The sequence below is a fragment of the Ostreococcus lucimarinus genome, chromosome 10, assembly GCF_000092065.1.
Source record: "Ostreococcus lucimarinus CCE9901 chromosome 10, complete sequence".
NCBI lineage: Eukaryota > Viridiplantae > Chlorophyta > Mamiellophyceae > Mamiellales > Bathycoccaceae > Ostreococcus > Ostreococcus sp. 'lucimarinus'.
The window spans coordinates 342226-362193 of NC_009364.1; the positions used below are offsets into that span (position 1 = coordinate 342226).

Sequence of the window (19968 nt, forward strand, 5' to 3'; positions counted from 1 at the left end):
CTAGACACCGGCGCGACATCGCGACGCGCGCGCGCGAGCGCGCGCGCGTCATGGCCGCCGACGACGCGCGTCGCGCGTACGCGTCGAACGATGACTTGCGCGACGCCATGCGGCGGCTGAGCGCGAGCGATGGCGCGTGCGCGGGGATATCGCGCGTGGTGTCGCTGGGACGGAGCGCGAACGGCGAGGACGTGCGCGCGCTGACGATCGGTCGAGGCGCGCGCGCGAGCGACGGCGACGACGGCCGGGGAGGGCTTCGGTTTGGATTCATCGGGAACATGCACGGAGACGAGCCCGTGGGGCGAGAGATCGCGATGGAGGTGGGGCGATGGGTGTGCGAACGCGCGACGACGACGCGCGAGACGACGAGCGAGGCGGAGACGCGCGAGCGGGCGCTGGCGAAACGATTGGTGAACGAGGCGACGCTGTTCGTGGTGCCGACGGTGAATCCCGATGGGTTCGCGGCGAAAACGCGCGGGAACGCGCGTGGGGTGGATTTGAATAGAAACTTTCCGTACACGCGATTTTCGCTGCCGAAATCGTTGAGCGGACGGGCGAGCGCCGTGGGCGGGAGCGCGGGGGACAACGCGAAGCGAGAGATCGAGACGGCGCTCATCATGCGATGGAGCGAAAAGTGGGCGATGAATGGGGCGCTGAATTATCACGAAGGCGCGTTGGTGGCGAACTACCCGTGGGACGGGAACGACGACGGAAGCACGTCGTACAGCGCGGCGCCGGACGACGCGACTTTTAGATATCTCGCGTCATCGTACGCTCAAGCGCATCCCACGATGAGTAAGAGCGCGGAGTTTGAGGGTGGAATCACTAACGGCGCGGCGTGGTACCCGTTGTGGGGCGGGATGCAAGATTGGCACTACGTGCAGACGGGGACGTACAGCTTGACGGTGGAGGTGGACGACGAGAAATGGCCGAGCGAGGACAAGCTCGGAGCGATCGTCGACGAGCACGTGAACGCCAGCATAGACGTGTGCGCCCGCGCGCTCTTCGGCTCCGTGCGCGGCTTCGTGCGCGATGAGAGGGGCGCGGCCGTCGTCGGCGCTTCCATCGTCGTCGGCCGCGACAGCGCGCCGGTGAAAACCGACGCTCGAGGCTTCTTCGCCAAGCCCAGCGAGCCGTCCACTCGACCCGTTCGCGTCGTCATCACGCCTCCATCGAACAAGCGCAACGTCGACACCATCACCCACTTCGTCCCCACCATCGATCCAACCGACGGCGCGTCGATCGACGTCGTCTTCACTCCCAGAAGCGCCCCTCCCGGCTTTCTCCTGCTTCGCGTCGTCGCCGTCGTCGTCTTCGCCGTCGTCGCCTTTCTCATCCGGCGCAGCGCCCGACGCCGCAGGCGCGTGTCGGTGCTTTCAGAGTCATTAGTAAATAACGTCGACGTCGAGAAGGCGATCGCGAACCGACGCGGGATGACATCCAGCCGTTCGTTGTCCGGCCTCTGACCGACTGTACCTTGTAACAGCAGCACCGTGGTAGCAGACAACACCCACGCCCCGCGCACGATGAACCGCACACGCGCGCGCGCGCACGTCAGATTGACGCACGAACGCGCGCGAACGCGCGAAGAAATCGCGTGCGCGTGTTTACCGCGCGAAGCCGCGCCCGCGACGCGCCCGCGACGCACGCGCGACGCGAACACGCGAACGCGCGACGGTGAACACCCTCGGCGTCGCGCGATCGATCGCGCGTGGTGACGGCGATGGCGAGCGAACCGGCGCGCGCGAAGTTCAAATCCCTGCGAGGATGGAACGTCGATAAGTACCAGTTCGATGTGCGCGCGCAGAGCGCGTACAACGTCCTGCCGGGGACGCAACGTTTGAAATTGCTGTGGAGGCGCGGACACAAGCGCGCGGAGACGAAGACGGCGAACGTGACGCGCGGGGAAGCGGTGTGGGATGAAACGCTGACGCTGTCGTGCTCGATGTTTGTGAATCCGAAGACTGGGATGTACGAGAGCAAGCCGGCGATGTTCGTGCTGCAGACGGTGAACGAGGACGGGTCGATTGGGAAGACGTACGCGGAGGCGACGATTGATCTGTTGGAGTTTGCGTTGAATCCGGGACGGGAACTGTCGCAGACGGTGCCGATGAGACAAGGAGCGGTGTCGATGTTGACACATTTACAGTTCGCCGTCACGGCGACGCCGTTGGCGGAAAACGTGGCGTTGAGCGACGTGTCGAGCGCGCTGAGCGTCGCCGATCTAGCCGACGTCGCCGAGTTGGCAGCGACGAGCGCGGTGCCGGAAAAGTTGGCGGTGAACGTGATCGGGGAGCACGAAGATGAGGGATATTTCGATGAGAAACTCGATGTCAGAGAGGATGCGCAATCGGAAAGTGAAAAAGAGGATAGCGAATTTGCCTACTTTGACGAACGCCTGGCGTACAAGGTGGAGGGCGACGACACGGAACAACTTCCGCCGCCGACTGCGGAGGAACTATTATCGGGCGTTGACGCTGAAGAAGGCATCGTACCCGGTGTGAAGATGATGCGCTTGATTGTCGGGAAAAAGTGCAAAATTTTCGTGCGGGGTCAGGATAACTTTGGCAACGCACGCACGACAGGCGGGGACAACGTCGAGGGCGTGTTGATCGGTCCGAGCGGGCAGCGCGGGTTAGTGAGCACTAAAGACCACGGCGATGGCTCGTACTTGCTAGAGTTTACGTGCATGCAACAAGGGATTTGGACCCTTCGTACGCGGTTTAACGGTAGACTGAGCGTGGAGCGACACAAGCTCGTGGTTTCCTTCGGTCCGCTCACGGCCCAGGACGTTCGGGTGCAGTTACCGAAGCCGCCGTTCAGATGCGGTGCGTACACGGACATGCAAGTCGTTGTTGAGCATCCGGAAGATGGGAGAATTCTAACTGGTGCAGAGGCGTTTAACGTTCGCCTCGTCTCACCGGCGGGCTTGTCGTTGGGCGTTCCGCTCGACATTCGTCCCGGGACGACCGCCGCCGTCGCGCGAATCAACTGGCCCGAAGTTGGCGAGCATCAGCTTGACGTAAGACTAGATGGTGAATCGCTTCGCGGGTCGCCCATGCGAGTCGAAGTTGTGCCTGAGGATTTGTGCCTAGCCGCTTGTCAACTTCAAGGTCCGGGTGTTCATCGATGCACGGCGGGCATACGCTCCGCGTTTGTCATCGAAGCTCACGACAGTCGTGGTAATCGTCTCCTTTCTGGAGGCGCGCCACTCTTTTTGGGCATTCGCACGGCATCGAATGAGTCGTACTCGGGTGAGATTGTTGATTTCGGCAACGGCACGTACGAAGCTTCGTACTCTGTTCGTGTTTCTGGTTATTACGAATTATCGCTCGCCATCTTAGGTGAGGAACTCGTAATTAAAGGCTTATGTGAACCCGGCAAGGCCGTCGTCGCGGGTTGTGAGCTGGTCGGCGACGCCGGATTGGACCTTGAAGTTGGCTCTTCCGGTCGCTACAGTATCATTCGTCACGATGCATACGGCAACAGAGTGCCAACGCGTCAGGGACAAATCAAGTTCAAAGTTACCGCCGATGGACCTGGACCCGCAACTTGTACGATGATTGATAGAGCTGATGGCGTTAGTGATGTCGATGTCAGTACCTCTGTAGCCGGGAGGTATTTCGTCCAGGTGACGGCTGGTGATCAAGAACCGATTCCTGGTTCGCCGTTTGAAGTCATCGCATATCCTAGTCCTGCTTCGCACGAAACGAGTGTGACGACAGTGTTCGGTGCACAGTTAGCCGCAAGTGATAGCGATGTCCTCGTGGCTGTTGCTGGCGAAGAGGTCTCGTTATCAGTAGCACCTCGTGATATGTACGGCAACGTCACTGTCTTCTCCAAGTCGGCGGCGATCACTGCGACAGCGACGGGAGGTGGCGTCTCGACTTCCTTTGAAGAACGCACTGGAACTCGCACGGAAGTTTCTTTGTTCTCGACTTTCAGACTAGCTGGGTCGTACTTGCTCACCGCAAAAATCGGCGACAAGGTGTTAGACGGCTACCCAAGGATTCTCACGGTTGTTTCGGCGGCCACTGAACCTCGAAAGTGCATGTTGTTTGGTGACGCGCTTCAAGGCGTGAGGTGTAACCGAGTTTCAACACTCACCGTGCACGCAGCAGATAAATTTGGAAACTTGAGATCGACGGGTGGCGACGTTGTCGATGTCAACTTGTGCTCACCCGACGGAAAGTACGTCGTTGCTTCAAAGGTTGATGACCACGCCGACGGAACGTACGGCGCAAAATTCAAGCTCGAGCGCCCGGGGACGTGGGAAATCCAACTCGTCGTCAATGGCCGCGGTGGCCGGACGCAAGTCAATGAGATTACTTCGTATTTTGCAGGCGTCAAAGCGAACGAGTGTACGTTTTCTGGCATGGGTTCGGATGGTGTTGAAGGCGTCGTATGCTTTAAGCAGAGTGACATCGTCATCGAGCCAGCTGACTTTGAGCAAAACTCACGCCTCATGAGCGGGAAAGAAGCCGTCGCAGTCCGTATTCTCACGCCATCTGGAGGTATTAGCTCTGTGGATCTCAAGTTCGAAAATGGAAAATATAGAGGATCGTACACCTGGACTCAGCCAGGTCAGCACACCGTGTCCGTGTCTCTTGATCAAGAAGCCATCGTGGGGTCGCCGTTTTCCGTTGAGGCCATGAGTGCGTTGCCTCAAATTGCCGAACTGGAGAACATGGCCGTCGGGGAGATTGCCGATATCCTTCCAAAGCTCAGTGGCGAAGGTGCATCGCAAGCGTTGCAGTCTCTTGGACCCGATAAAGCGGCCGAAGCGTTGGCGGGCAACACGCCCGAGTCAGCGGTGCGAATGATGGCGCATGTGTTCCCTGGAAATGTTGCGGAAATTCTTAGTTGCATGCGTCCTGACGCAGCCGCAGCGACAATCTCTGCGATGCCCGGCGAGCGAGCCGCTGAGGTTCTCAGCACAATGCAATCAAACGACGCGACGCAGCTGATGAAGAATATGTCGAGTGGGGAGATATCTGAAAAGGCTGAAATGTTCGCCGACGTCATTTGTGGCATGAAGGAAGACGATATGCTTGTGTGCGTTCGCGAGCTCATGAATTCGCGAACCGCGGAGAAAGGTTTAAAGTCAGTGCTAGATAAAATGCCCGCGCGCGTCGTAGCTGAACTCACTGGTAAGCTGGATAAGGGTGAGAACACCAGGCTTCTTTCCGGGCTTTCGCATGAGCGCACAGCCGCCATTGTCTCTAAACTGCCAGTTGAGCTGCAAGCCGGTGTCATTGGCCTGCTCGGCGGAGATTCCATGTTCCAGATGACGAAGACCTTGTATGCTGCGTATAAAGTGGACAAGAATTCGTCCGCACAAGAGCGCAGTCGAATGAAGGCGGATGCCCAGGACACGGGTCACCGGCTGGCCCCAGCTCTCGCTAGCATGGACACGGAGGAGCTCCGCGACAATTTCAAGCAAGCAACGCCCGAGCATATCGGTGGCTGCCTCTTTGCACTCATCGACGCAAAGCGCCGTCAGGTTGGCTCTAAAGCTATCGCTCGTCCCGTGGCACAGATGATGGAAGACGGCTCGATCGAATGGGGGGATGGTTCCATTTCTCACGTGAACGAAGACAGATCGGCAATCAATCATTCCGACGGAACTTCGGCATCCCTTCGTGTAGATGGTACTATCATCGATAGCGATGGACAAGTGCTCAAACTTAGACCTGATGGGATCATCACGGCCGATGGTACTGTCCTAGGGGCCGACGGAGAAATCACCACCGCTCCGTCCGGTCCGTTGCACATGTTCAGGGCACTGACGACGGAGCAGCAAACAGCGGCGATTCTTGAGCTCATCGAATTCAGTCAAACGGGTAACGCCGGCGAGATCTTGGTCGATCTCACCGCGACGGAGCTTCGCGAGACAATCCGCCCCATGGGTGCTAGCGACCAGGCGAAAGTCTTCATAGAAATCGGGCGAATGTCGCCCTCGCAAGCAGCTCGCGCTGCTTCAGTTCTCAGCCACACCGAAGCTGCATCAGTGGTGAGCATCATGGTGAATCCCGGTTCAAGCGGGCGATGCGACGAGCCATTCATGGGCCCGTTCCTCGAGGCGCTGGCGCCGCAGATTTTGCGTAACATCGAACCACCAACAGCTGTTGGCGGCGCGCTGGCAACGCATCTTTCCCCGACGGCAGCTGCTCACGTTTTGCACAAGCTCGAGCCGATGGATGTGTCGCGTATCATCGAAGGAATGAGTCCAGCAGAAGTGCGCCAAGTCATCGAATCGAGTTCGAATATTCAGGCCGAAGCCGGTAAGGCTGTGAGCGATACTCCGCTCATCGCCGCGCTCGTGCCTTACGTGTCCGCCATGGATGACTCGCAAGCGGCGACGCTCTTGGAAGGTCTTCCTGCGGACATGGCTGTTGGCGTCATGATGTGCACGCCTGAAGAACGGGCTAAAGAGATTATGTCGCACACGCGAAGACGAGACTTGAAGGAGCGCATAGCGAACAAATCCTTGATTCACCTCGACGCGTGTACTATCGTCAACCTTCGTGGGGCAGTAGCAGGGGAATCCTCTTCCTTCATTTTAGAAGCGAGAGAGCGCGGTGGAAACAGGATTACTTTTGGAGGCGGACGGTTGACAGTCGCCACGAAGCTGTTCTCCGCGCCTGGTCCTGGCGTTGAGCAAGGGACTGTCCATGACCGCGGTAATGGTGAATACGTCGTACAGTTCACGAGCACCTTGGCCGGTAAGATCGCCGTCGTTGTCGAGGCTTCCGGACAATCTCGTGCCTGGGACGTAAACATCGAGGCATCCGACGTCGTTATTCCAAAGTGTACGATCGAAAAGCAAGGATTGGAGAGTTGGACGGCCGGTAGTCCTGGTAGAATACTGCTTACTTTGCGCGATCGCTTCGGGAATTTCGCTCATTCGTCGAAAAGTATCCTCGAGTTCGAAGCTCGCGCATCAGGACCTGGAGGCGTCATCGTCGAGCGCAACATGTTGGATGACGGGAAAATTGAATTTCTCCTGAACACGACTGTCACTGGCATTTACAAAGTCGCCGTATCGTGCTTGGATACGAAAGAAGATTTGAGCGGCTGTCCCTTTGAAGCACGTATGGGGACCGACGCTCTCTCCCAAGCGGGCTGTACCGCCTCATTGCAATCTCTCACGAGTTCGACAAAGGGCCCGGGGGCGAAAGCCGCCGCCTATGGCGCCTGCGCCGCCATGGCGGGTGAAGAAGTCACCTGCGTTGTGGAGGCTCGCGATCGGTACGGCAATACGACTACTTTTGCAGGCGAACACGTGGCCGTCATTGCGTTCGGACCGGCGCACTTGCCCGCGGATAGACCGTTTGAAGTGGCCGACGTTCGCAGTGGCCGGATGGCGCTTCGAGCCATCTTCCCACGATCGGGGAGCTACACGATCGCTGTAACTGTTGACGGCATCCCGATCGCTACGTCTCCGCTCATCTTGCACGTTTTTCCGGGTGCGTGCGAAACGAGTCGTGCGGTCTTACGTGGTGACGCGCTCAATGGCATCGTCGCGAGTAAGATTACAAGTCTTCTTGTGCAAACAGAGGACAAGTACGGGAACCATTGCCACGTGGGTGGCGACAGGGTGAATCTCTCCATGTCAGGACCGAACGGCATCAAAGTAAATTCTTTGGACGTCAAAGACAACGAAGACGGAACGTATTCTTTCTCATTCATCATTCCACAATCTGGTCGATGGACGATTCAAGCCGTCGTGAACGGTCGCATTGCAAAAGAGAGCACCACTGAAGTTGTCGTCACATACGGCCCATTACACGCCGCCGCGTGCGTGTTGAAAGGAGGTCCTGGAATGAAACGTACGGAAGTTTGCGGTGCGCAGCGCGATATTTACTTGCAAGCTCTCGAATATGACGCAAACGGGCGCGGGATGAGCGGGCAAGAAGCTATCACAATGCACTTGATTACGCCAAGTGGTGCGACGCACACACTCGCCCCCGTTTTTGCCGAACGAGGCTCTCGCTACAAGGCCACGGTACGATGGTGGGAGGTTGGAAGACACGAGGTTGTCGCCGCAGTCGGGGGACAACCAGTTGTAGGTTCTCCATTCGTAGTGAACGTTGAAGCGCAGGAAGTGAGTCTGCCGATGTGTCGACTCTCGGGACCTGGCCTTCAGGGTGCTGTCGCGGGAGAGCGAGCCACGATCCTCATCGAGTCAAGAGACGAACGCGGTAACCGACTCTTCAATGGCGGTGCACAAATGGGCATTGCCGTGCGATCGGGCGGTGAAACTCTTCGTGGCAAGGTGCAAGATTGCGGGGACGGTACGTATGAGGCGAGTTACATTGTCGAGCGTGCCGGACCGTTCGAGTTGTCACTGTTCCTCGGCACGGAGGCGGCTACGTACAGGGCGACATGTAAGCCAGGACGCGTAGATTACGCCAAGTGCCGCGTTGATGGGGTGAATAATGGCGTATGGGTTGCTGGCGAGCAACTCACTCTCACAGTCACGCGCATGGATCGTTTTGGTAACAGAATCACCCGTCGCGAAGGGCTGGCGCCTTTCTTCGGCAAGGCGATTGGACCTGGAGATATCGTAAGCCAGTCGTTAGAACTCGGTAACGGAACGGCGGAAATCAAGTTGTACGGCACAGTTGCTGGAAACTATCAAATCGGTGTCTACGTTGCCGACACTCCCATTGTGCCTTACGCGAATGAGGAAGCCGAAGCTCTTATGGAGAACCAACAGCTCCTCCTCGAAGACTCAAAATCCGCTAAGTCCAAAGCAGATAGCAAAAGGATTGAAGCGCAAGAGTCTGGTCTTCGAACAGATTCTCTCGCGGGTACCGTGCGTTCGGCGTCAAAGAGTGATATCAACGCTGGCAAGCCATTGGCCGCGGTTCCAGGAACCTTCATCGCCTCTGAAGACATTGAAGCGATGAAGGAAGTAACGCTGCCAAAGGTGACGACAATGAATGGCGTCGAAATGGTTCCGTTACCGAATGGTTTGTTCGAGATGAACTTGATACCGACGATTGCGATGCCGAATTGCTGTGAGTTAGAAGTCATTGGTGGCACGCGCGCCGATGATTCATGGATCACCCCAGCGGGTGACGAAGTGATTGTCAGAGTCATAGCCCGAGACAGATACAAGAATGAAACGCACTGGGAGGAGGGTCAAACGATCACCGTCGAGGCACTCGGTCCAGAGTTTCTGAGTTTCTCCTCGCACGGAACGACGAGCTTACAGAACGAGTTCGTCGCGAAGATGATTCGCGCGGGCACGTTTGAGCTTCGAGTGCTTTGTGACGCCCTTCCAGTCTGCTGGAGGGCAATGCAAGTCATCGCTGGCTTCACTTTCGCGCCGCGATCGATTTTGAGTATGGATGGGTTGAAGGACGTCAAAACTGGTAACATCGTTCGATTGACACTTCGAACAGTCGATAGGTATGCCAACCTCCGTCTTAGTGGTGGAGATACGGTGCAGCTAGCGCTCCAAGGTCCGAACGGCGCATTCGCTCGCCAAGTGAGCGTGACGGATCATCAAGATGGTACTTACGCGCTTGAATTCCAAGTCACTGCCGCAGGCAGGTGGATTATGAGTACGCGCATCAATAGTGTTCTTCACGTCGAGGGCGGAATTTCTTTTGTCGTTGCGTTCGGTACACTGACGGCAGAGGAGGCGGTGGTTTCTTTCGATCCTCCTTTGCCTAAAAACGGATCTGTTGAATGCGGTCGCACAAGCGATCTGATGCTGCATGGCGCCGGTTGGGAGACGAACAATCGCGTCATGACCGGTTTGGAGGCTGTGAGCGTTCGCTTGACGCATCCCTCTGGTTCTCAAGAAGCTATTCCGGTCACGTTGTCAAGGGATAACAAGTGTTATACCGCCAAGATCCGCTGGCTCCATCCTGGTCACCACTCTGTGAACATCATGTTGGACGGTGTTGTGGTTCCAGGCACGCCAGTTCGCGCCAACGCAGAGGGTAAAAAACTCGCTCTTATTTCATCAGCTCTTGTCGGCGATGGTGCCACAACTGCCACCGCCGGAGAAGATGCCGAGTTTACGCTTCTCGCTCGCGATTACGGAGGAAACCAAATTAACAAGGGCGGCGCTGACTTGGCGATTTCTTGTCGAGCCAGTGGCAGAGAACCAATTGCTGGTGAAATCCATGATAACGGCGACGGCTCGTACCGCTGCATCTACTCGAGTACGATTGCGGGCGATATCGAAGTTGTCTTAACGTTAAATGAAGGCACGACGCAGACGAAGCGTTTGATCAACGTCAAATGCGAAGCGGCTGAGTGCGAAATCAGCGAATGTCGTGTTGACGCTGGTAAAATGATGTTACTTTGGAATGCGGGAGACGCTGGTCTAATTCGCGTCCAACGCCGGGACAAGTATGGTAACCCGACGACTAAAGATACCGCAAATGGTCTTAACCGTTTCGCCGCCGAAGTTGTCGGGCCAGGATGGGCTGACTGTGAAGCCTTGGAGCTTGGCGATGGTTCGTGCGAACTTCGACTTGTCGCTCAGGCTGCTGGGTCCTACGACATCTCTATCGTCGCCTTGGCAATCGATGAAGAAACAATGACCCCACTCGATGTTCCATCCGTCGAACTCACGTCTTTCAGCGCTATGGTGAGCAGTCAAGAGACTTTCCCGTCTTCTTGCGTCGCCCGAATGGCACTTGTCAACGGCGGTAAAGAGGAAACGCTCGCCGAAGTGGACGCCGATATTACGCTGCCGTCCACCATCATGGCAGGGGATGATATTGCGATGCACGTCTTATCACGCGACTTGCACGGGAATCACACTAACTGGCTTGGCGGCGAACGTATCGCCGTTCACGCACGCGGACCCATCGAAGTTCCGTTCGTTCCGATGGATGCGGTCGGCTCTTTCACGGCGGTCATCACAACGGCCGGAGCCTACTCGGTCGCCGCCCTCGTCGGCGACTGTGCGTGCAACGGATGGCCAAGAATCTTGCAAGTCGTCGCTGGTCCGTGTAACCCGGACAAGTGCACGGTAAGTGGGGATGCGCTCGGTAATTGTGCGACAGCGACTCCTATTTCGCTGTTGATGCAAGCTACGGACCAGTACGGTAATCCGCGATCGCTTGGCGGTGATTTCATTGAAGCAGTGCTGATCAACGAAGACGAAGGTACCATTGATACACAGATAATCGACAATACCGACGGTACTTACACAATTAATTTCGAGCTGGACATGCCGATTGAGCACGAGCTGTGGATTTCTGCCAATGGCCTGCGCGAGAAACAAAGTCGCTACAGCTTGATGCCCAGCCTTGGCGCGCTGCAAGCGTCGGATTGCGTCATCAACGGTCTCGGCGGCGAGCGGTTGTGTCTCGCCGATCGCTCGACACTTTTCGTGCAACCAGCGAATCCGAGTCGCGTAATGAGTGGCAGGGAAGCCGTGGTGGTGTCTGTTCGCATGCCGAGCGAAATGTCCTTCAACTTGCCCCTGAAGTTTGAAACCGATTCGCGAAGATTTTCGTGCCCTCTTCTTTGGGTTGAAGTCGGCGATCATCACATCACTGTCAATCTTGCTGGTGAAGTCGTTCCGGGTTGTCCATTCATGGTTCGTGTTCGAGATCCAGATGAAGAATTTGAGGAAATCGAAGGCGAGGAGTCGCAGACGGCGATGACCATGGTTCCCGCGGATAACTCTTTCGGATTTGTCTACACCAACGACAAGACGGCCGTCGCCGCTGCGCAAGCCGCGAGTGGCATCGGCACGACAGACGTGGACCCGGACGCAGAAGACGAAGACGATGAAGATGCCTTCACATTTGGAACCGCACTCAACCCGCCACCTCCGCAACAAGTGGATTCGACCATCGCCATTATCCGCAAGCTCGAGCTCGAGGATGCAGGTGATGCGCTCTCTGATATGCGCCCGGAGGTTGCCGCGGCGGTTTTGCAGCGCTTGAATCCACAAAAGGCTGCGTGTGCTGCGGCGATGATGTCTCAGACTGAACTTAGTGCAGCGGTGGTAATGATGACGGAGGAAAGCGTATTGAGCGTGCTCAACGACGCGCCACCGGCCGCACGTGCGTCTATCATCGAATCTTTACCACCCGCTGCTGCGGCACAAGTGATGAATGGTATGGATGCCCGCGCCGCTTCCTTATGCGTCAATAAGCTCATTGATCCCGACGTTGCCGCGGCAATCATCGCTAAGATGAAACCCACAAAGGCAGCCGAGATGATGCAGTTTATCCCAGCTGATGCACAGAAGGCAATTTTGATCGAACTCGACCCGGTATCCATGTGCGCATTGGTCACTGGTGCGTATGAGCCGACGGCGGCGGATGCCATCAGGCGAGGCCTGCAAGTGTCCCCGGACACGGTCAGTATCATCTTTACCACCGCTCCGGCGGAAGAGTGCGCTAAGATGGTCCGAAACATGCAACTTGACGCTCAAGGTTGTGAAATTGCAGCCGGTGCTATGCAGCGCGCCGCGCGAACGCATCCTCGTGCCGTTGAAAATATTCTCGCCATGACGAAGATGACCGCCGTCGACGGCGGCGCCGCCATCAAGGCAGCCGTGTTGAGACAACCGGGTGGTGATGTGATCGTCAAGAACGCCGAAACGAGTATAGCAAAGGGCGAGATTGAAATCCCCGCGCCCGTCGTGAAGACAAGGCAAGCCAAATTTAAGTGGGGTGGCACCGGTCTTAAGCCGAGTAAGACTGCATCCGAGCGCGCGGCGCGTTCGCTCGCCGGTATGGCTCCAAAGGTGTCTGCTCAAGCGCTCGCCGACATGCGTCCCGGTGCAGCGGGCGCGGTGCTCGCATCGATGGACTCTGAACGTATCTCCAGTATCATCTCCGTTATGGATCAGAATGTCATGGCGAGCGCGGTCGGAAGTATGGAGGCTGAAGAGGCATTACGCGTCATCAGCAGCTCATCGAATGCGGCGCGCGTGACGATTGTTGAAGCGCTCCCGGCTGGCGCGGCAGGATCCATCTTGAGTATGTTACCGGCAGACGAAGCCGCGGACTTGCTTCGAGCCATGGACGCCAGCGCCGCCATTGAAGCAGTAAGCTCGATGCCCGCCAAGGCGGCTGCACTTGCCTTGCAAGAGCTCCCTGATGATCAAATGTCGACGTATTTGCTCACGCTTCCACCGAGCACGGCGGCACCTATCCTCTCGCACATGTGCGAGAGAGAAGAAGGCCGAGTGAGTGCATCCAAGGCGTTACAGCTGTTGAGCACGCTCAACGCAGATAAGACTACATTACACATCAGTGGAATGTTGCAACGAGATCCGAAGAGCACAGCGAAAATCATGACCGAACTCACCCAAGACGCTCGCGCAGCTGTGTTGGGTGCCTTGAACGCAAAGGATGCTGGCAAGGCGCTTCAATTCTTGGGGCCTCAAAATGCCGCATCTTCGCTCGTGGCTGCGGTAGCTGCGGGTACGAGTCCAGCGATTGCCGCAGTTGCACTCGAATCGTTGGCACGCCTCGGTGTTTGGCCACCAAGCATTGACGTACCGCGTTCTGGCGCCAAAGTGCGAGGTCCGCTTGCTGACGTCCTGTTGGTCATGTTCGAGCTTGAGCCTGAAGCAGCAGCGCAAGTACTCACCGCGCTCGATCCCGATGTCAGCGCATCGGCCGTCGGAGCAATGACCCCTGCAACTGCTGGTGCACTCGCGAGTGCCATCCCAGATCCAAAGGCTGCTGCGCTCTTGTTGGAGTCAATGCCGCACGCCAAACGGGCGGCGATGATCATCAAGATGCGTCCGCAGCCCGCCGCGGATGCGGCATCGAACATGGAAACAGAGAACATCCTCGCTGTGATGAAAACGCTGTATGAAACGTTGGATCCGGCGACAATGTCGATTGCGAACGACATCATCTCGAAGATGGAGCCTTTCAAAGCTGGTTCCGTCGTTGCGGGTCTGGATGAAGCACACGCTGTCCGCATAATGTCAGCGTTGCCTCCTTTGGTTGCTGCCGCCTTGATTTCCAGTGGTGGTCTTCCGAGTGACAAGGCTGGTACATTCCTCGATCGCGTGAAGGTAGATCAAGCGGAGAATGTCCTTGCGGCACTCCCTCCGACTCTCGCGGAGGAAGCCGTGCAGAAGGTGTCAAGCACCGAGCTCAAGTCGAAGACGGCGTCTCGCACGGTGGTGCACCTGACCTCATCCCACATCTCAGGTCCTGGATGCGAAGAATGCGTCGCCGGTCTGGAAACCAAGTTCATCTTCGAAAGCACCAATCCAGGTGGTGTCCGAATCCACAAGGGTGGCGCGACATTGCAGTGCACAATCCATCATTTGACCTTCAAGTCGCAAGATGGGACGAACAGCGTGGATTTCATTCGAGGCGAAGGCAAACACGTGCAGGTGCAAGACATGATGAACGGTGCGTACGAGTTCCCTTACAAACTCGATAAAGCCGGTGAATATGATGCCATGATTACGTCTGCTGGGCAGACTCGCGTCGTGCGAATCAGGTGCAAACCAACGATACTTGATCCGACGCAGTGCTCGGTGGTGCCGGTTGAGGAAGGAACCACATGGCGGGCGGGTGAAGTCCTCGTAGTCAAGGTGCTTTGTCGAGATCGATTCGGAAACGATGTTGCGCCACCGAAACAGGGTGATGCTGGTGTTGATTTCGTCTTGCTGGCGGATGGAGAAGGGCCGAGCGTCGTCGAGGCAGAGGTCGTCAACGACCCAGCGGGTGTCGGCGCCTTCGCGAAATTCCGCGCGACGGAGTGCGGCAAGTACTCGCTTCGCATTTTTACGGCAGACGTCGCTCGTCAATGGTGGGGTGGTGTACAACGCGACTGCATTCAAGGTGCACCGATCGACATCGTTTTGACGGCCACCGCCGCAGATGCCTCGCGCTCAAGCGTGCAGCTCAGCGGCATTCGTGAACGAGGTGGTGGCATGCTTCTCGGTTTGGCTGGTCGACAAATGGCCATCATCATTTTCGCCAGAGACAAGTTCAACAACGAAGCAGTCTTTGATAATCAAAGACTGCGTGTTGACGCTGTCGGTGTCGCTACTTCTGTATTTAGCCTTACCTCGAAAGAGCCCGGAGAAGCAATGTTTACGAGTGCACTCCAGCGAGCAGGTACTTACTCGCTTCGCGTGACTGTGGACGGTAAGCCCGTGCACGGTTTCCCCCGTAACTTGCAGGTTGTTGCCGCTCAAACGGATCCGCGTTTCTGCTCTATTCGTGGAGATGCGCTCAACACTGTCGTTGCAGGCGAAGTCACGAAGGTTCTCGTGAATGCTGCGGATCGGTACCAAAACGTCTGCCTCGAAGGCGGTGATAGACTCACGGCGCGCCTTCTCGGTCCGGCGGGTTCTATCGATGCTGATACTTCTGATTTCGGCGATGGTACGTACCGATTGTCGTTCGTCGTCCCACGGGCTGGTGAGTGGAGAATCTTCTTAGCGGTTAATGGCGTGGAGAATCCGAAACCCGCGACTTCATTCGTCGCTTCCCAAGGCGGCTTGACGTCAAAGCAGCTCATGCTCATTCCAGCCGACAAGCGTGACGAGTACATGGTGGGTTCTGAATCTGAATTCTTCATTCAGTCCATCGATTACGAGGTCGGAGGTCTCGAAGTGAACGGCCATGAGGCTATCTGTCTGCGATTAATCGCACCCTCTGGCTTGTCCACGATTGTTCCCTTGAGGTTGACCAAAGACAAGGCGCGTTACCGCGCCAATATAATGTGGCCTGAAGTGGGCTCGCATTCGCTCATCGCGGCTTTGAACGGCGAAACTGTCGTTGGATGTCCATTCTCTGTGCAAACCGCCGCAGCACAGGTGTACGTCCCGGGATGTAAGATGACTGGCGCGGGCTCGACGAAGGCTGTCGCGGGCGAACGAGCGTCGTTCATCGTTGAGGCACGAGACAACAGAGGCAACCGCATGATGGGAGGAGGCGCTACTCTGAGCGCCGTCGTACGATCTGCGTTGACCCCGGGGAAATCAGTCAAGGCCACCATACTTGATCAAGGAGATGGTACGTACGTGTGCAGCTACACGATTAACAAAGCTGGTCCGTTCACCATCGTTGTGTCCTCACCCAACTCGCAAGCAACGCTCAGCGCCACGTGCGTTGCCGGACCAGCGGACCCAGCATACTGCCGAATCGACGCGAGCGACGTCAAACAGATTGAAGCTGGTACGCGCGGCATCGTCAAGGTGTTACGCGCCGATCGCTTCGATAACTTAATTCCCGCTGGTGCGGAGTTGATGCCATTCCGCGTTGAAGTCACTGGCGTCGGCCCGGCGGATGTCGAAACCGTCGAAGCAGGAGACGGTTCGGCAGAAGTTCGATTCGAGGCTCGTGCAGTCGGTCGATACACTCTTTACGTGTGGAGCGGCTTCAAACGCGAACCGGTGTTGGGTTCTCCGTGCGAGATTCAAGTCCTACCCAGTCAGCCCGCGGCTTCATCCTGCAAGGCGCAGTTACAAGGCGCCGAGTTCAAAGCTCAAGGCGTCTACAGCGCGCAAGCGGGTACCACTGTCACGGTGCGCATGCAACCGCGCGACAGATTCGGGAACACCACGGCTTGGAAGTCCTGGCAAACACTCAGCGTTACCGCGAGTGGTACCGAAGACATAACGTTTACAGAAATTGATGATCAAGAAGCAGTCTCGTCCCGCGGTGTGTTTTCTGCGACGTTTTCGAAAGCCGGCGCGTACGTCGTCTGGGTTACCGTCGGTGGACAAACCATCGTCGGCTGGCCGCGAGTCGTGCAAATCATTCCGGGCACCACCAACGCCAACGTCTCTCAGCTTCGTCCCGAGGCCGATAGTATGGCTCTCGCCGCCGAACTGGTGCGCCACGGTGGAAACGACGCTTCTCTCATCGACGCGCTCGGCCGTCAATCCACCGACGTGGACAAGCTGCGCGGTGAGATGATCGCTTTGAAGCAAAAGTTGGCTTCCTACGAACGCGCTGAACACGACGCGCGTCAGCGTGGCACAATAGATCCCACCGCCACCGCGCTGACGACTGAGCAAGTGGACAAGAAGAATATGAAAACCATGCAGTTGATGGTCGCCGAGACCGAGTCCGATAGAGGCACGCTCGACTCCGCCAACGACGACGACGAGTTCGGCGACGCGTCGCCATTCTATGATGACAACGTTGACGACGCGGAGTTTGAAGACGCACGATCGCCGTGAAAGTAAACACGGATAACTGCAACTCATTGTACCGCGCGATCTACTCGCGCAGCGAGACCTCGCGCGGGCCGCGCGACCTCGTTCGCCGGTGTACTACTAATACCTCAATCCACCTTTTTAACCACCCTAGCGAGTACAGTAGCTCATAACGACACATCACACTACTATCTCACCTCTGGCCACGCGCGTCGACGCACCCCGCGCGCGATCGGTCGATCGTTCAAGCGCGCGTTCGAACGATCGCTCGATCGACATCGTCCGCGCGGCCGTTCGCTCGCGCGAAACCCATCAACCGCGCATCGAATCCGTCGGTATCCGCGCGCGCCGTCGCGTCGCGCGTCCCACCTCCTCCCATCGCCGCCGTCGCGCCGCCTCCCATCGCCGCCGTCGCGCCGCCTCCCGTCGCCCGTCCCCCCTCGACCGCCCGCTCGAGTTTCGGATAGCGCGAAAAAGCGATTCGTCTACCCCCGACCGACGTCCGCGCGTACCGCGCGCCGCGCCGACGACCGACGCCGCGATCGACGCCCGCCCGCATCGCATCGCGTATTACGCGCGTCCGCGACCCCATGAGCGTTTCGAGACTCGATCGCGCGCACCGCGCGCGTCCCGCGCCGGCGCCCGGGCGTCCGCGTCCGAGTAGCCCAATCGACGAAACGGCGAAAAAAAGGGGTCGCGTCGACGCGAGCGTTACGTCGCGGCGGCGCGATTCGCGTTAAATACGACGCGATCGCCATGTAAATAAAGCGCGCGCCGTAACGCTCGCGTCGCGGGCCGCGCGGAGACGCGTCGCGTCGCGTCCGCGGAGACGCGTCGCCGCGCGTCGACACACCGAGTCGCGACGCGCGCGCGAGTCGGACGCGGCCGACGCGCGCGCGACGACATCGCCGAGATCGAGCCTCGCGAGCGTCCATCGCGGTGCGTGCGCGCGCGCGACGCGCGCGATGACGCGCGGTAGACGAATCGCTGAAAAGTACATTCATATCTTTTCGAACGGCGCGCGCGCGGCGACGGAACGATCGCGCGAACGATCGCGCGCGCGCGAAACGCGATGGATGTACCTATTTGTCTTAGGGTCCACGTCCGCGCGCGGGACGACCCGACGGACGGTGTCGACTGACTCGAGCGTCGGCGGCGCGCGCAGGTCATCTCGCTCGCTCGCGCGGGGACGCGGCGGCGCGGCGACGCTTCTTCGTTCGCTACTTTGCGTCGGGAAATTGAAAAGGCGCGACGAGATGTCGATGGAGGATGATTTAGAATTGCACCTCGCGGAGTTTATCGATGAAGAGGGGGCGTTCGACGAGTGGTGCGTGGACGACGCGGAGGGACGCGACGCGACGCGGGAAATCGACGGGACGGCGGCGAACGCGCGGAACGGCGAGCGCGAGGAAACGGCGAGCGCTGACGATTAGAACGACGATGACGATGACGGAAATGACTGACTTTGACGCGTTTGTACGCGATGGATCAACCGTAGGTGCGAAGCTTCGATCGATTTCGACGCCTTTGTGGATGACGACGCGCTCGCGATCGAGTACGACATGACGCCGAGATCTGGGGGAGATCGAAAAAGCGCGCCGGCGAGAAATTCAACAAACTTGAAAACCCGTAAACGCGGCCTCAAGCGCGGCGTCGACGGCGAGCTGTCGCTGAATGAACACGTGTACGTGGAATTCACGCCCGAGGGCAAGTTCAAGATGCGCGATGGGGAGAAACTGAAAGGACAATGGAGCGCGGAGGAAGACGGCCGCCTCGCGGACCTCGTCGCCAAGTACGGCACGCGTAGATGGTCTCACATCGCGCGTGCGCTCGAAAACCGCGTGGGCAAACAATGCCGAGAGCGATGGAATAATCACTTAGCGCCTGATATAAAACGTGGATCGTGGAGCACGGAAGAAGAGGATACTTTCATCAGGGCGCACGGCGAGCTCGGAAACAAATGGTCGGACATCGCCAAGCTTCTCGAGGGCAGAACCGAAAATAGCGTGAAGAATCACTGGAACGCAACGAAGCGGCGCAAGGATGGTGACATGTCGAGATTTCGTGCATACGTTATAGAAACCAGTGACAAACAGCAACGAGATGGTGTAGAAACGACACCACGCTCGAAGAGTCAGTCGATGACGGCGAGCGACTCGCTCGGGAGCTCGATGAGGCGCCCGACGCGACCATCCAGTCCGAGTCAAAGCCAGTCGACGATTAAGCCCAATGTGGATAAGCTGGTGAATACAGAAACGCACGACTCAAACGCATCGACGCAAGACGGTATGCCGATGAATCGTGCTCAAGCGCGATCGGTGGATATGCTCGACGGCTCGATGGCGGCGAACACGTTCATTTACGTCGACGCGAAACTGGTCCCGGCATTACACGACTGCATCGTCGTCAAGGCTCCTGGGAACGCGCACGATTTCATCGAAATTCTCAACAGTCACGAGCAACTGGTGCAAGACCGAACTCACGCCGACGACAGCCGCATCGAAGTGGCGTCGTACGCGTCCACCATCCCGCTGCCGTCTGCGCTTCTCGCCGACGCGCTTGGCACGCTCAGCGGTTTGATCGACGCCGTGCGTCGACACTGCAGCGTCGTCAGCATCGCGCTTGCTGTAAAAAGCGGGGATCACGCCATTCTGAAGCGGTTTGGAGGCAACTGTTTCATGGTATCCGTCTCCGCGCGCAAGTGGGAAGACGCCATGCAAGGCGTCAAGCTCGCCGTGCGACACATCAAAGACGTCAGCGCGACGTCTTAAATGCCTATAAATTATTCGTCACACATGCTCAAATTGTGCACGGTGTACCATTTATCAATCTTT

The 19968-nt window shown here is 57.7% G+C and overlaps 3 protein-coding genes across 3 annotated transcripts; all 3 read left to right on the forward strand.

Moving 5' to 3' along the window:
* Positions 1-260: 260 nt before the first annotated feature.
* Positions 261-4695, forward strand: OSTLU_4102 (predicted protein; the record flags this gene model as incomplete). Its single annotated transcript, XM_001419940.1, has 3 exons — positions 261-563; positions 606-986; positions 4657-4695. Coding segments are annotated over 3 exons (723 nt in total), but the record flags the coding sequence as incomplete, so codon positions are not given.
* An 11734-nt stretch (positions 4696-16429) lies between these two features.
* Positions 16430-17158, forward strand: OSTLU_94871 (predicted protein; the record flags this gene model as incomplete). The annotated part of the gene is made up of 1 exon (XM_001419941.1): positions 16430-17158. A coding segment is annotated over one exon (729 nt), but the record flags the coding sequence as incomplete, so codon positions are not given.
* A 1691-nt stretch (positions 17159-18849) lies between these two features.
* OSTLU_8749 (predicted protein) lies at positions 18850-19176 on the forward strand (the record flags this gene model as incomplete). The annotated part of the gene is made up of 1 exon (XM_001419942.1): positions 18850-19176. A coding segment is annotated over one exon (327 nt), but the record flags the coding sequence as incomplete, so codon positions are not given.
* Positions 19177-19968: the final 792 nt, after the last annotated feature.